Raw genomic sequence first — 16897 nt, 5'->3', positions numbered from 1 at the left:
AAATGCAAGCTCAACACTGATAGTTCAGAGGCTGGAATGAAACCCATGACCCTGGTGCAGAAAGACAAAAGTGCTAACCACTGAAAGCAAGTATCTCAGAACCGGTCTGACCTGAAATCATATGATATTCTGATAAAAAGTTATCAACTTGTTTATCTTGCAATCACAGTGTGCTTACAAATTCCTGATTGAATTGGCTTGAACTAGTAAACTGGTTTAGTTGCTATTAAAACCAAGTGATTGCGCAATTTTCTTCTGCATCATCTAATGATTAACATAGATTTTTTTTATTCCGTAATTCTACACCCAATCTGACAATGCAGTAAAAAGGAGGTGTGTGGATAGTACTGCATCTTGAAGGAGCCAGATCTAAAATCTAGATATCCTCAGAGTTTCTAACTCTAATTCGATTAGATTAGATTACTTAGATGACTTACAGTGTGGAAACAAGCCCTTCGGCTCATCAAGTCCGCACCAACCCTCTGAAGAGCAACCTACCCAAACCCATTCCCCTGCATTTACCCCTTCACCTAACACTACAGGGCAATTTAGCATGGCCAATTCACCTAACCTGCACATTTTTGGACTGTGGGAGGAAACTGGAGCACCCGGAGGAAACCCACACAGAAATGGGGGAAGAGTGTGCAAACTCCACAGCCAGAGGTGGGAATTGAACCCGGGTCTCTGGCGCTGTGAGGCAGCAATGCTAACCATTGTGCTGCCCTACATCTTGCCTAACAGCCTCCATTCATTAGACTGCATGGTGGTTTTTCTCAAAACAGGAGACAAAGCAGGTGTCTCAGATCCTACAATTCCTCACTCGAAACATAAAAGAGAACAGTGACAGCAAAGCTAACTAATGGTGACCAAAGGTTTTGTTAGCTCACACAATAAAAAGGTGCCAATGGTGAGTTGCTGAGGATTGAATTTAGCTGTACTGTTGTGACACCATTCACTGATACAGGATGTAGTATGGCAGTCCCATGACTCTGCACTCAATACTGCAGCAGTCTTAGAGGACAGACATGTGTACATAGCCTCCTAGTTAACACTGTGTACACTCTTATTTTCAAATAAGATACAAATATCGTTCAACTAAAAATCACATAACTGGTAGTGTTAGCAGAGGAATCAGGTCATTTAGTCCAATTGGTCTTTGCTAGTTTTAATCATCAACATCAGCCACTTCCCAACCTGCTTGTCCTAACGTGATCAAAATACTCTCCAGTTTGTTTCTCCTTGTGTTGATCTCACTTCCCCTCAAGTGCATTCATGCTATTTGCTTTAACTACCCCAGGAAATTAGTAGGTTCCACATTTGAAGCACACTCTGAATAAAGGAGTCCATCCTGAATTCCTTACTGGATTCATCAGCAGCTGCCACCTTGATTCCTAGTTTGGACTCCCCACAAGTAGAAACATTTTCTCTACGTCCGCCATACCCTGTTACAACTGGATGAAGAGGGTGGAGTGAACTCGCTCTTCCTTTCAGAGAGCTGGAACAAAGGCTTATCTTCTTTTCTCACATGTGGTTATACCTCTCTCCAATTAAAACAATTAACTAAATGGTTCAGCAGCAGTAAGAAATCCATTACAAGGTTTTCTTGAAGAAAGGCCAGTTTTATTATCTGGTAACCCAGAACAAAATGTCATGCCACATACACAAATGCAGGTGCACAGTTAAAAAGGGATAGCGTCCAGTAAGGTTAAAGGAATGTACAGTTTAAAATCCCTAAGGCACCCTTGTGATGTCAGGTATTAACCCGAAACTACAAAAGCTTATTTAGTATTCTGGATCATCATCATCAGTGAGTGCTACAGTTACAGGAGCTTCAGTTCTACAATTACAAAAAGAACTTGCCTGCTCCGCCAAAAACAGTTCTTTGAAATACAAGTTTGTTTTTGTGCATTTCATCTGTGGAGGTTCTTTTTACAGTTTGATAATAGAACCTTGCTTACAATTCCAATATCTGAAAATTCCCATCAAGACATAAATCAAATAATGAGGCCATTCTTATTCCTGATTGAGAAGATTAGTTTTTGTGTCCTTAACTAAAATGTTGATTTTAGTTCAGATTGATTTCATGATGCTTGACTGACCTGTGGGATCAGGCAACTGCTATGGTCATTTCAAGTTGGTTTTGTCCCTTTCAAAAACCATGGCAGACTAAGTTTTTATAAAACATATGATCAAAAATCAAAAGATCTATTTTTATCATCGTGACAGTCTTAAACAATTCCAATAGGTCAATCTTGCCTGACAAGAATTACTTTGCTGTCCAGGTATTAAACTTATGAATTGTTTTGGTTATGTTTAGAAATTAACCCCAGTGCTTCTATTTCATCATCTGTATTAACCCATAATCTGAATAATTTATTTATCCATACCCTGGATCCTTCTGTTGCACTAGTTCACTTGTTTTTCAAAGACATTTCCTATTAGATCATTTTCTAAATTCTTGACTTTTGTTACAACTTCCTTAGTATTAACTAAACCTCAAATTTGGAAACTCGAGGTACTGATATAACAAATTATTGGTGACAGCAGTTACAATCCAAACACGTGCCAGATACCTCTGCTTTCTGCAGAAGAGAAAGAACCCTTTCTATTAGAAATCATCAAATATGTGAATGCAGGGAAAACATTAGTCATTTAATATTACACGCACACACTAAAGATGGTCTCTCAAGGGACTATTAAAAATCACCAAAACACAGCACACTTTAGGTGAAATTAATATTAAACAAACACCAAATAAATTGCTGTGATACTAGAAATTGAAAATAAAAATTCAAAACTTGTGAACTTGTCTGAGTCAAGCACCATCCATATAGAAAGAAAAATAAAGCTATAATTTTTGGTAAATAATTTTATTCTGTATTAGTATTTACGGGATGTGTCACCAGGAACTTACATAAGAATCAGGCAAAAGGTACGAGATGAATTGGTGCCAACTTGATAGTGGAGCTTTGCAACTTTTGCTGCAAAGGATTCATTTCAAAAATGCAGCCTACTGAAGCCAACTTATGGGCATATAATCAAGCATTGTTAGGTGCATTGTCTCAGATTTCTCTGGGTAGGCTGGCAAATGTTGCAGAAAATCCATTTCCTACTTGTATCAAGATATCTTACAAGCATAGAGACCATTCTGTCCAATGAAGTAATTTCAGATGGCTTTCATAGTGACTGTAAAAGCTCAGGGGAAAATTACTGTTGACAAGAGATTATAAAATGTCACCTCACTCCGGCATACTGCTTTCAAGCAAAACTGCAGCAGTGCTGGGGCCCAATCTCAGAAGTATGAACTTTCCACAGAAGAGGTACCTTGGACAGTTGTGCCTGGACAGAGTGCAGGGGGAAGTGTTCCCCAAATAGTTGCTGTGAATTTGCTTCTTGCACAATGGCCTCCACCTCCTCTCTCTTGTGGCAGCTGCATCTGCTCTATTCTTTACTGTTTCTGCTTGTCATCCAGCCCTCAAGATAACTTAATGAGACCACCCATGAGTCCAGTCAAAGTATTTATGAATCAGCAATCAACAATCCAACAATGCAGACAAATTGTACTTTCGAGAATGACAAAACACAATGCGATATCCAGAAATTAACCAGCAGTCTGAAAATGACAGGACAACTAAACCTTCCAGTTGTGCACATTTTAAATATCTCTAGTGACAAATTGCTCCTCCAGATGTCAGTGTGCAAGTTCAACATGGAATGAGGCTGGAAGAGACATTAAAATCAGGGTAGTTCCTGTGTACATGACATTCTATGTTTTGAATACAAATGCTACTGGAGAGACGCGATTCATTACGACGGATAACATCTTGCCAGCCAAAATGGACATGTTTCCTGCCCACCACATTTGAGGCAAGGGAATTCATCAGGTGCCCAAAACATGGATGCATCGCCTTGGAATTTCTAGGCCATTGTTCTGATCACCTGAGTGGTCTTCATTCCAGATTGTTGTGCAGTTTCACATTCTATATGGAAGGAACAAATGTACATGCCAATGGCAGGCTTCCAATTTGTACAGAGGGACATGAAAGTCTTTAATCAACTTAAATTAATTCCAGCTTATGGAATCTTCCTCTTCTGAATAACTCCCCAAAATAGTGCTCCCCCAAGTCATCGTCAAATCTTCATTATGTACATAGCAATACCAAAAAATGTAAAATATTTGGAGGAATTGAGAACAATTTGTTTGATGTGCAAGCATGATGTTGCTGTGAATAATAAGTGACAGTCTCTGGCTTTAGGCAGGCTTCCAAAAATGATAAGTACATTACTGAATTGCACACAATAACTAAAAATACCCAGTGGTCTACATAACTTACCTATACATCATAAAAGGCCAGAAGTGATGTTCACTGTTTGCAGAGTTATTTCTTTAGAACTTCTCAGATCATGAAGTAGTCCACATCTAAATACAGCGAGATCAGCATGAGCCTGCATTTAATCCAAATAAATGCAGAGAAATATCTGTGCATTGCTCTTCTCCAAAGAGATTAACAATTTCCCCTTGATATTTAATGCCACATTTATTTGTACTGTTAATGTTAAAAGGTGGCATCTCTTCATCTCCTCTGTCCAGGCCCCTTAATGATGTTTAATGCCTTTTTCGCCTCTCCGCCTCCTTCCCCCCCCAAGGAAAATACTGGCTTCTCCCAATTATCTTTGTAACAAAATTCCTAATCTTTGCAAACACTTTTTGAAGTGATTTTGCACTCTCTCCAAACCTTCATATCCTAACAAAATGCAGAAATCAGAGTTGGATATAATGCAAAAGAGGCTTAGAGTTTTATGCAAGTTCCGCATAACCTCCTTGTTCTTAAACTCCATTCCCATTAACCTTCCCATTACATACAGTTTATTAACTACTTTCCCAATTAGGCCTGCCACAAAATGGCTTGCCTATAGAGGGGGTCAATTTAGAATGGAAATTAGGAGATATTTCTTCAGCTAGAGAGTAGTGGACCTGTGGAATTCACTGCCACAGAACGCAGTGGGACGTTAAATGTCTTCAAGGCAGAGATAGATAAATTCTTGATCTCGCAAGGAATTAAGGGCTACAGGGAAAGTCCAGGTAAGTGGCGCTGAAATGCCCATTAGCCGTGATTAAATGGCAGAGTGGACTCGATGATCCAATAACCTTACGGTCTTATATACAATCAGGCCAGTGTTCTTGACCTGCTTTGGAGAACTGCACTCTTTAATATTGCCATTCAATTTTCTTTCAACCAAAATAAAGCATTTCATGTTACTTTGTATTGAACTTCATCAGCCAGCATCAAGTTAGTGGAATTTGTAGCATTTGAATTTGAAATGCAAAACCTGCGTTCACACCTCCCCTTTTACTTCCCTCCAAGGCCTCAAGGGATCCTTCCATATCTGCCACAAACTCACCTGCACCTCCACACACATTTACTGCATCCACTGCACCCGATGTGGCCTCCTCTATATTGGGGAGACAGGCCGCCTACTTGCAGAACGTTTCAGAGAACACCTCTGGGACACCCGGACCAACCAACCCAACCACCCCGTGGCTCAACACTTCAATTCCCCCTCCCACTCCACCAAGGACATGCAGGTCCTTGGACTCCTCCATCGCCAGACCATAGCAACACGACGGCTAGAGGAAGAGTGCCTCATCTTCCACCTAGGAACCCTCCAGCCACAAGGGATGAACTCCGATTTCTCCAGTTTCCTCATTTCCCCTCCCCCTCCCCCACCCTGTCTTAGTCCCAACCCTCGAACTCAGCACCACCTTCCTAACCTGCAATCTTCTTCCTGACCTCTCCGCCCCCACCCCGTCCTATCACCCTCACCTTTACCTCATTCCACCTATCGCATTTCTAACCCCCCCCAAGTCCCTCCTCCCTACCTTTTATCTTAGCCTGCTTGGCACACACTCCTCATTCCAGAAGGGTTCATGCCCAAAACGTTGATTCTCCTGCTCCTTGGATGCTGCCTGACCTGCTGTGCTTTTCCAGCAACACATTTTCAGCTTTGTATTTATTATGCCTTTCATGGCCAGTTAGAATGTTAAATTGTTGAGCCAAGAAATAGAAAAGACTTAGGAGTCTTAATAAACTCAGTGACAAAAGCTAATTTGACCAACGAAACCAATGCACAGTTAAACGACATAGCCCTTCCAATGTTTTCTTTTATTTTGACTATGATCAAATTGTATGGTTCTGTCAGATCATACCTTGAATGGTATGTCTCATTTGAGATTGTTGAAACACAAGGGATATGCACGATGTTGCAGAAGGAGCTGAGGTTGATCAATAATTTCAGGGACCTGGTTTTTGAGGAAGCACTTGAATAAAAGTTTTAGCTGGAAAGATGGTGGCAATTCTCATGAAATGGATTCAGATTTATAATATATAACTTTACTCTTCTGATCTTTTCTGCCACGTGGGCATTCATTGCCTATCCTTAATTGCTTATGAACTGAGTGGCTTCCTAGGCCATCTCAGGGGACACTACAGAAATCAACCATTCTCTAATGGATCTAGAGTCACATGTAGGCCAGATCAGGTGAAAGTGGCAGTAAAAGGCATTAGTAAACATGTTTTTTTTTAAAAAACTGTAATTAATAATCAGTTTAATGGTCACCATTACTAATGCTAGCTTGCAATTTCAGATGGCATTTATTTAATGCTGCTCTAGGCGTCATGGTGGAATCTTGAACCAATGTCGTCAGATCATTGCCCTCCATCTCTGAATTATTAGTCCAGTGACAGTACCACTATTTCACCAATTGCCCTATTAAAAGTCCAAGACAAGGAGGCAAGTTTGAACAGATTTTAAATAATTAATGTTTAATGTTTAAGCTATTATTAGGAAGTTCTTACTTAGTGCATGATCAGTATTCAGAGTTGGGCTTCTAGGTAATGGATTTATTCAATGTATGAGCATCACTAGCAAAGACAGCATTTGCTGATTGAGAATTGAAACTTCTAGAATGAGGGTCAGAGTTGACTTGGATAAAATATTGGCTTAAGGAAGACTTCTCTACCTCCTGATGTTGCCCGGCTTGCTGTATTTTTCCAGCCCCCTGCCTGTCTATTATAGTACATAAAAGCAAATAAAATAGTTATATCACCAGTTTCTGTTTGTAGATTTTACAGGTTTGAATAATAATAATTAAAAATGAAAAAACATCACCTGGAGCTCTCAAAGAAATGACACCAATGGGCTCAGTTTAACTGTCATACTATGGTTATAAGTTTACATTCAACGCACACTACTACGTTTTTTTTAACGTATAGCTTTACCTGCATTTTCTGATCCTTTCAAATTTGAAGTTGAAGACACAGGAAATCTATGCCACAGCCACTGTTTTGGTGTTGTTTAGGCATGTAAAGCTTATTCAAGCACCAAAGAAAAAAATCTTAAGAGCTTACTTTGTCATAAGACATTGCATTACCTTCCTAATTTTACTACTTTTGAAAAGATGTTAAAATATGTATTTGCATTTTGTTGGACCATCTATTTGATATTAACAAAAACAACTTCAGTTGGAGAAAATCTCCAAGTGCAGGTATTTATGCAATTTCAAAGTATTTATAGTGAACTCTACAAATTGAGTGCCCCCAAGATGAATTGCTCCATGACTGGAGATGTATGCTTTGATGACATACCCCAAACACTGGAGTTGTGTTAAAACTATGATCTGCCTGGTCACCTCTTTTCCCGTTTAATACATTCCTTAAAAACTAATTCTTTGATAAACATTCAGTATCAAAGTCATAAGTTGAGAGCTTCAACTGACAAAGTTTAAAGACGAGTCAGCGTTTATTCTCATTTTACGTACAATGATTATCTTTATAATAGGCAATTAAATATTTGCACATTTTCCTGCTCATCGATGTTCCTATTTACTGTTGTCAAAATGCTAACAAACAGTCATGAAAGGACAAGTATTACATTATCACCTGGAAGCCACTAAAAACAGCACAACATGAATCAGGCTCACTTCAAATACCACATCGGAGTTACAGATTTATTTTCAAATGATATTCGATAATGCTATGTTGCACTTTAGGACATTTTACTACATAAAATATGCTGAATGTTGCTGCTATTGAGGAAAAACTGCACATTAATCCCAAACATTTAAAAATAGATTTTAAGACATTACTTCATACTTAGGTTCTCTTCATACTTTTCAATTTTAAGAAAAATGTTGAGTTCATTCCCCCAGCGAGTAAGCCAACAATTCAGAAATAGTGAATTAGTGTCAAATCAGTATTAGACCGCATGCCCTAGGAATCAGGCCAAGACTAAACACACTTCACTCAGAATCCTTTCAGAATGAATCCTGTCTCACATACTTTTTTTTCAAAAAGAGAAAGGTCTAGGCCTGAAAAATGACAAGCAATGCTGTAGCCACTAAACGAACCAATTATCAAGAAAAAAAGAATATTTTTACCACATTTTTAAAATCAACATGTATTAATTAGTATCCTAGTAACAAGATATATTGCACCCTCAAACACTGAGATGTTTCAAGTTCTCTAACTGGGGCCAGAAATTGTGTTTCTCATCTGTACAGAGACATTGATTGTTTTACCTCTGCATCCTTTCCCAGAACAAACTGCACGTTTTACTAGACAGCATCCCAAGGATGAAAGCCACAACTAATGCCTGTTGATTTCAAAATAAATAATAATCTCAATGCAATGGTGTAATCTAAAGACAGGCAACAATCTAGACTGAGTTTTCTAGACATGAAAATATTCACCTCTCTTCCATGGTTGCAAGCTCAGACTACACAGAGGGTTGCCCAGGATAGAGGGGGTTGGCGGCTGGGGTGGGGAGAATGGGAGTTCAGAACAACTGTCCATCAAGCATCAAGTGGGCGGCACGGTGGCACAGTGGTTAGCACTGCTGCCTCACAGCGCCTGAAGACCCGGGTTCAATTCCCGACTCAGGCGACTGACTGTGTGGAGTTTGCACGTTCTCCCCGTGTCTGCGTGGGTTTCCTCCGGGTGCTCCGGTTTCCTCCCACAGTCCAAAGATGTGCGGGTCAGGTGAATTGGCCGTGCTAAATTGCCCGTAGTGTTAGGTAAGGGGTAATGTAGGGGTGTGGGTGGGTTTCGCTTCGGCGGGTCGGTGTGGACTTGTTGGGCCGAAGGGCCTGTTTCCACACTAAGTCTAATCTAAAAGCATGACCTATACTTTTATAAAGATCCTGGCTGATCTATTCAGGTCTCAAGTCCTCTTTCAGCCTAGCTCCTCACAGACCTCAATCCCTCGGTACTTCAAAAGATTACAATTCCATGAGAGTTTGGGTTAAAAGCAACATTGCAGTATAAATCACAGAGAGGTTGTGAGAAAACATATATCCTGAAACTGTATACTTCTCACTCACTTCAGATTGTTGGATTCAAAGCAATTCAGTTGAATGATCCCATCTGGAAAGTATCTGTTGACTTTTCTGTACTCACTGCCTCTAGTGAAACATGAAGCTACCCACCCAATTAAACGTTGGAAAATACCTTATGGGTTAATGTGATCTGCTAAGCACACTTTTAATCTCCAAAGCGGATTTCAGATCCAATTTAATTTTAAAGTTTAATTTCACTACATTAGCTACAAAGATTTCAGATGAAGTGAGCTTAGCACTTTAGCACCTTACTAAAAAGGAAAACTTCATATATTCACATCTTGTTCGAGCAAGATTACCACAAATAGTTGGAAAGTTCTTGGAACACCACTTTTCTACATAGTACTTCTATAACAGGAGATAACCGGAGTCATGTCATTAAGCCTCTGGTTATATTTCCCAATAAAAGTCTGCATTTTAATTGAGACAACAGGAGTGTCACCTACTGGCTTGTGAGAGTTGACAAAAGCCCTGCATGTCTCTTTCAAGACAGGTACACATGAAGTGGCCTCTTCACTGCAACAAGAAAATCAAGGGTTTTTATATGACTATCCAATTCATCACCATGTTTATGTAACTTGGAAACAAGACAAACAACTTCTGAACATCATACACTGTCAGAAGTTACAGTATTTCATGTTAATATACCTGCAGCCTTGCTCCTCAATCAGATACAATTATTATCCTTTTGAAATAATCAGGATTGGGGGGGGTGGGGGGGGGGGAGAAGAAGAGAGAAAGAAAGAGAGAGAGAGAAAAAGAGAGAGAAAAAGGAGAGAGAAAGAGAGAAAGAGGGAAAGAAAGAGAGAAAGAAAGAAAGAGAATGGTCTTCTGTCATTAAAATGACCTCCCCGCTTCAATTTCACCATAGGACAGGGATTTCATATTGACCAACAACTCTGTTTAGAAAGTCAAATAAAAAGATTTAGTACAACAATTAAACTTGTGAAATGAAGGTCAAAGGCATGTCACAGGTGTCAGTTACCAAGCTTTGCTGTTTTTAGCTCTCCAATGACATCTGGCATCAATCAAAAAAGGTTTCACTCTGCATCAGTGTTACACAAATGTCCTTCCTTCCTTCCTTCTCTAAGCAGCCTATATAAAACCCAACACTAAATTTTTCAGAAGGCAGGCAGGTTCATTGGGATAAAAATATAGTCAATTAAAGAGGACATCCATGCTTAAATGTGGAGTGCAAATTTAAGGCATGGAAAGGCATGACCAGGAACAGGAACAGTGTAGCACAGAATGAAAATTCAAACTGAATGCAAAAATATTTTGCTATAAAAATTCTCAACTCATTATTACCCACTTTCCCAATTTGTATTTGGTAGTATTGGTCCAACATGTTACTGCCACAACAGGTTTGCTCTTTTAGTAAATACTACAAATAATTAAAATTAATGACTTGAGAATAGGCAACGCCTTCAAAACCTATTACTATAACATACTAACATTAACATCTTTCTTTGAGGATTATTTTCAGTCATTGCAATGGACAATACTTAGTCCTAACATTTCAGTTACATTAGACTTAAGATAGTCATAGATCTGTAGTAACATTACAGAACTTCTCAATTTGAAGAAAACAATGGCATCCATCCATATAGGGTGCAGAATCCAAATTACACCCAATCAGCATTTTGCACAACTTGCATGGAATCTAGTAATACAGCACCCCGTTGGTTTAATCCTGACTATGTAACAAAGAATCATTGCAAACATGCAATACAATATTTTCAGCTGTCATGATGAACAGTGGTACATAATTCATCTCAGGTGGAATGGCAAATAAAAATGCACTACACAGAGCTTGATCTACAAAAGAAACCTTACCCAATGATCTGTCCTTTGTCTGATTAGTTGACCGAACAACTGGTAGACTTGCTCGCAAACGGGTCCCTCTGTTAAAGGTGTTTAACGCTTCTGGTTCCGCCATTGCCTCGAAGGAATCTGCTGAGGCGACAGAGAGATGTTCAGCCTGGTCCCCGAGACCAGACTGGGAGCTTCTTAAATGTTTTGGGCTTCTACTCTGCAAGAAGATAAACAGGGATTTTTTTTTAAACATTACTATAAAACTCACACCACAAAAGATCTTCATGTAACCAAAGTTCAGATTACAAACCTGAAAACAAGACAAGCACAATTTCTGAATACCATGCACTGTTAGAAGTAACAGCATTTCATGCTAATCAACCAGCAGCCATACTCCTTATTCAGATACAACTGAAATATTTTTTGAATGGATACATTTTCACAATAGCCAGACAGCAACTTTGGCAAGGAATGTAGCAGAGTTCAGACCTTACACTAAAATCTGCAATAGCAAATCCATAATCCAGAAGTACCATTACTTAAAAACCAAATGCCCTTCACCTTTACTGGGATGAATTGGTCTAATGAGTGAAAGGTGAATGTTATAAATATTGGGGAGTATGCTTACACATTAGTCTATACTCCCCTGTAAGACTAATGCTTGATTGAGCATTTGAATTAACTTTATGAACTGTGAATCTCCAATCTAGGCAAAGGATCGGTGTAGTGATTGAAATGAGATCAACCAGGTAGATCACATAGATTTAGATTAGATCAGGTTAGATTGCTTACAGTTTGGAAACAGGCCCTTCAGCCCAAGCCCACACCGACCCTCTGAAGAGCAACCCACCCAGACCCATTCCCCTACACCTAACACTACAATTGGCAATTTAGTATGGCCAATTCACTTAAAATGCACATTTCTATACTGTGGGAGGAAACCAGAGCAAACCCACACAGACACAGGGAGAATATGCAAACTCCCGAGGTGGAAATTGAACCTGGGTCTCTGGCTCTGTGAGGCAGCAATGCTAACCACTGTGCCATCATGCCGCCCACATGAAATAGGAGTTCCCTGGTGCAGGGTGTTAACTTGGTTCAATTAGGGAGACCTAGCTAACAAATATAAACAGGAGCATCATAAATATGCATAAACCTTCTGTCTTTCACTGTCTCTCACACCTGCACACACATCATGGGTGCTGGGGAAAATATAAGTACTACCACTGTTAGGCGGTGGTGTGGGGGGGACAAAAAAAAAGGTATATAACTAGGAGATAAAAACAAAAATGTATAAACAGGGAGTCTCAGAGGTTCTACCCTCTAGGTGCCAGCTAAGGTAGCCGGGGCAATGCACTTAAAAGTGAAAGGTGACTTGGTGTTGGGATACTGGCCTTTGAGGAGTTATTTCAGATAGCAAGACTAAATAATAATGGAAAGACATATTTCTACAATCACATGGCTTTGTTTTCCTGCTCTTTTCATCAAAAGAAACTGAACCATTAAGAAAGAATGGAATAATGAACTACTACATCTGGACATCTCTGAATGCCATTTTGAAAGCTGTTCAACAGATGGTGTGCATGTAGTGCGATTGACCTTGGCTATTATCTTGTTTCTCTATTTTCAGTAAACCATTTTCAGCAACTGCATGGACAATCAGATTATTTCTCATATTTAAATTAGTTCATGAAATTTTAAAAATTGTTCAATTATATTTTCATTATTGTTACACAACTATTGTGTGTTTCCAAAATAGAGCTTTACAGCTTATTCATATAGGAATAACCTTTCTGAAGGGCAATTCTCTCCACCTTTTACCAGGACTTCAGTGCAAACAATTGTTGTTGCAGAGATTCACAACTGGATAAGTGTACACTTCAAACAAAGTCACACAACATCACAACATGACAAGTTCTCATTTAAAAGGGGACCTGCCTTGCTCTCAATTATTCTGTAAATACAACGGAGTCAGTGTGGCATGTTCAATCTGTTACGCTTAAGTAACATATACCCACAATAGTAAGCACAAAACCAGATGATAGACAGGTCTGAGATATTATAGGGGTACTATAGAAATGCAAGTTGTTGCTAATAAACTTCAAGACACTTGTCTCAGTCATGAACTAACAAAGGGCAATACTATCATCCTGACAGTTTGGCATAAACGACCATTAGCTTTTTTTTGCTGAAATTGTAGTGGGGTGATGTGGAGGAGGAGAAAGAAATCAGGAATAGAAATTCCAAGCAACAGTATTTATTCAGTACATAACTCAGTTGACAATTACAGCCTCCAATTCATCACAACCATAGTTGGTGTTAGAAAGTGGACTGTTTTAACATTTTCTGTTCAAGATGATCAATGTTGGATACACATAATTGCATCCAACACAAACTGGGAATGGGAAAATCAATTAAAAATATCTTGCCTAGCATGTTGCAAATTGTCATTCATTCATCCATCCAGCATTATTAGAATCCTCAACTACTGTTTGCGCCTAAGTAACTTTTAAAGAATGAAATGACTGTGAAAGATGATCATGTCGGTTCAAATAATAACTAAAGATTCTAACTGAAAATGTGTTGCTGGAAAGGCCCAGCAGGTCAGGCAGCATCCAAGGAGCAGGAGAATCGACATTTCAGGCATGAGCCCTCCTTCAGGGTTCCTGAAGGGCTCATGCCCGAAACATCAATTCTCCTGCTCCTTGGATCTGCCTGACCTGCTGCGCTTTTCGAGCAACACATTTTTAGCTCTGATCTCCAGCATCTGCAGTCCTCACTTTCTCCTACAGATTCTAACTAAGTTTCACCAGTATGAAAAAAATTGAAGGGAACAGGACAATGATTCAACTGATCTACTTATAATACATTGCCAAGAAACAATGGCTATTGAAATGAAAATATGGATAGCTCTTAAAACAAATTTTAAAAGTCACTCAGAATCTAACTCCTCCTGAGGCCAATTCCAAAAGAAGCAAGCAAGCAAGTTTAAACTCTCACATGCATCTCAACACAAAAATCAGATCACTCATGAGTCATATCATTCATGTTTAGTAGGTTAAATTAGTTAGGATTAAAAAGAGAAAACATAACACTCCTCCTGGATTTGAATTATAGTTTGGAACTACAAAAGGAAGTAAAGATGTGTCAGTCTGAAATATAATATTCCCTGTTTTGGTTCAAAATACACACTTGGCTCCTCCCCCCCCCCCCCCACGCCATAGCTCAAATGACAACACTACGTTGGTGGTAAAATTCCTCCAGAGTTTGCTGCTGGCTAGAGCACCAGCATCAGACAATTCCTTCCCATCTTTCAGTCTACCACTCCGGGTAATGCCTGGTCCCCATACGGAATGCTAAGCTGACAGCCCAGTTGGAATTTGAGAAATCCACAGGTACAAATCCAAAACTTCTAATCCATTCTAAGTTAGAGTCCCAAAATTAACTGTTTTATTCTTACAAGTCCAGTTTTAAAACTGAAGTGTTTCAATTTATTTTGCAAAATAAATCAGACCATTGAAGGCTGCAAGTTAACTTGCCAGACATTAATGTAATCCTGTGGAGCTTACATCAGTCGTTAGGCTCCAATCAGACAAGCAGACAGTTCCAACCCAAAGTGCAATTGTTTTGACAATTTTAAACTGTGTTAGGAGATGCAGGCACACTTGCTGTCAACTGAATGCAAAAAAAAGGAAATGAAATACTAACTCGCTGAGATATCTCAATTTTCATCAAGAACTTTTGTATATCAAGCTCTGACTGAAGGGAGGCCAACATGCATTGCAAAGTCTGTGATTGACAAAAAGAATAAAAATGAGGGTTAGGCAGAAAAACATTTCTAAAATTAAATCTGAGAAATTAATCCTGTATAAGTGATTTTAAAAATGTAATATGTAACAAATGTATCGTGCTTCACATCAGCTTTTTGTACAGCACTTACCTACACACAGTCTAGATTTTTATAAAATTTAGATTCACAACCAAAATACTAAAAGATTTTGTATTGCATTATTAATTCTATTAATTGAACAGGTGAGCACAGAATGTGCTATATTGAATAAAAACAAAATGGAACCAAATGCAAAAGTACAAAAATGGAATCAAGAAAGTTATTTTCCCTGAAATACAATCAAACTTTTAGGAAATGACATTTCAATAGAGATGGGCACAACAAACAAAAACTCTCCTTTTGACAATAAGAATTCAAGTTATCCAGCAGAACAGATACTTAAATAATACATATTCTACCAGGTCACAAGTCTGTACAAGGAAAATTTAATTAAGCAACAAAATTTCAACACATACTTTTGCAAACAGATGGTTAAGTCAGTTAATACACAGTGTCTCTCTGCATCAATAACAAGTTTAATCAAAATATTACAATGATTTTCATGGGAAAAGATATTACTTATATAATTCAGCCTGCATAAGCTTGTACACTTAAAACATATGGTCTATGAACTTTGAATCATGTTTGCATAGAATTAAATAGATGCCTGCACAAGTCTTTTCTTGAGAACTTTTTTCCTCAATGGGAATAATGTCAAGTTCTGAACAGTGTATGGATGACAATTAGTGTTACAACCAATAAATTAATAGATACAATGATAGCAAAGTAACCTTGAGCATGTGATGCGGACTGTCTTTCAAAATGCATTCACTTGATTAATCATCCTACCTGCCTTGAGAGCGTGATGATCTTTGGTCTAAAGCTGGATATAACCAAACAACTTGCTCAGCCTCAGCGGGCAGTAAAAAGCAAACAAATTTGATTTGATTTATTGTTGTCACATGTACTGAGATACAGTGAAAAGAATTGTTTTGCATTCTAACCATACAAATCATACCTTACATAAATACATAGGGTAATAGAACAGAATGTAGGATATAGTGCTACAGCTACAGAGCAGGTCTACTCCAATAAAGGAGATCTGTTCACAAGTCTGAAAACAGATGGGAAGCTGTTCTTGAATCTTTCAGTTGAACATATTCATGTGGAATTCTACAAGCCCCAATCTTTCACATGCTAACAACTGATGTCTCGTATACCCTCCATATGTAGTCTGGTTTAAGTATATAGTTGAGTTGATGCAACATTTTTTTTGTCACTTCACACCAGCAATGTCAGTTTTATATATAAAAAAAGCAATTTAAAACACAAATGATGCAAATGTATATTTAACCAAAAACAAAAATGCCAGAGATCACAACAGGTCAGGCAGCATTCTATGGAGAAAAGCAAGCTAATGTTTCAAGACTAAATTACTCTTCATCAGAGCTGTGATCTCCAGCATGTTTGGTTTTCATTCAGATTTCTGCACCTGTAATAGTGTACACCTGCATAGTTAACTAGTCAGGTTCTCTGATCCATTAACAACCACTCAACTACCATACCACTTTCAATATCATGCTCTTTAAGTCAGAGCTATCATTCTCTAATGTAATGCATTTAAAGAAATGTGCAATTAAGTTAAGAATAGGAGTGGACAATTCACCCCATGAGTCTGCTCTGCCATTTAATTAGTTCACAGCTGATTAATATCACAAATCTACCTATTACCTTTACATCCAGCAAAAAGAAAGAACTTAGCCTTAAAATTTCAGAGCAAATTTCTTGGCAATTGCACAAATTTCATCATTTGGGATACTTCTAATCATCTGACAAACATGCACAAACAGGAATGAGAG

General features: G+C 38.6%; 1 protein-coding gene across 6 annotated transcripts in view; it reads right to left on the bottom strand.

Moving 5' to 3' along the window:
• Positions 1–16897, bottom strand: part of si:ch211-285f17.1 (sickle tail protein) — a 689517-nt gene that overhangs the window by 181634 nt on the left and 490986 nt on the right. For all 6 annotated transcript variants that reach the window (XM_060825000.1, XM_060825002.1, XM_060825004.1 and 3 more), the window contains one exon: positions 11231–11426. In XM_060825000.1, coding sequence (XP_060680983.1) covers positions 11231–11426 — 196 coding nt within the window. The remainder of the gene's footprint in view (positions 1–11230; positions 11427–16897) is intronic.

This window comes from Hemiscyllium ocellatum, chromosome 5 (genome assembly GCF_020745735.1).
Source record: "Hemiscyllium ocellatum isolate sHemOce1 chromosome 5, sHemOce1.pat.X.cur, whole genome shotgun sequence".
In the NCBI taxonomy this organism is placed as follows: Eukaryota; Metazoa; Chordata; class Chondrichthyes; order Orectolobiformes; family Hemiscylliidae; genus Hemiscyllium; species Hemiscyllium ocellatum.
Note: the sequence above shows the minus strand (reverse complement) of the source record. Positions and strands in the feature narration are given on the sequence as shown.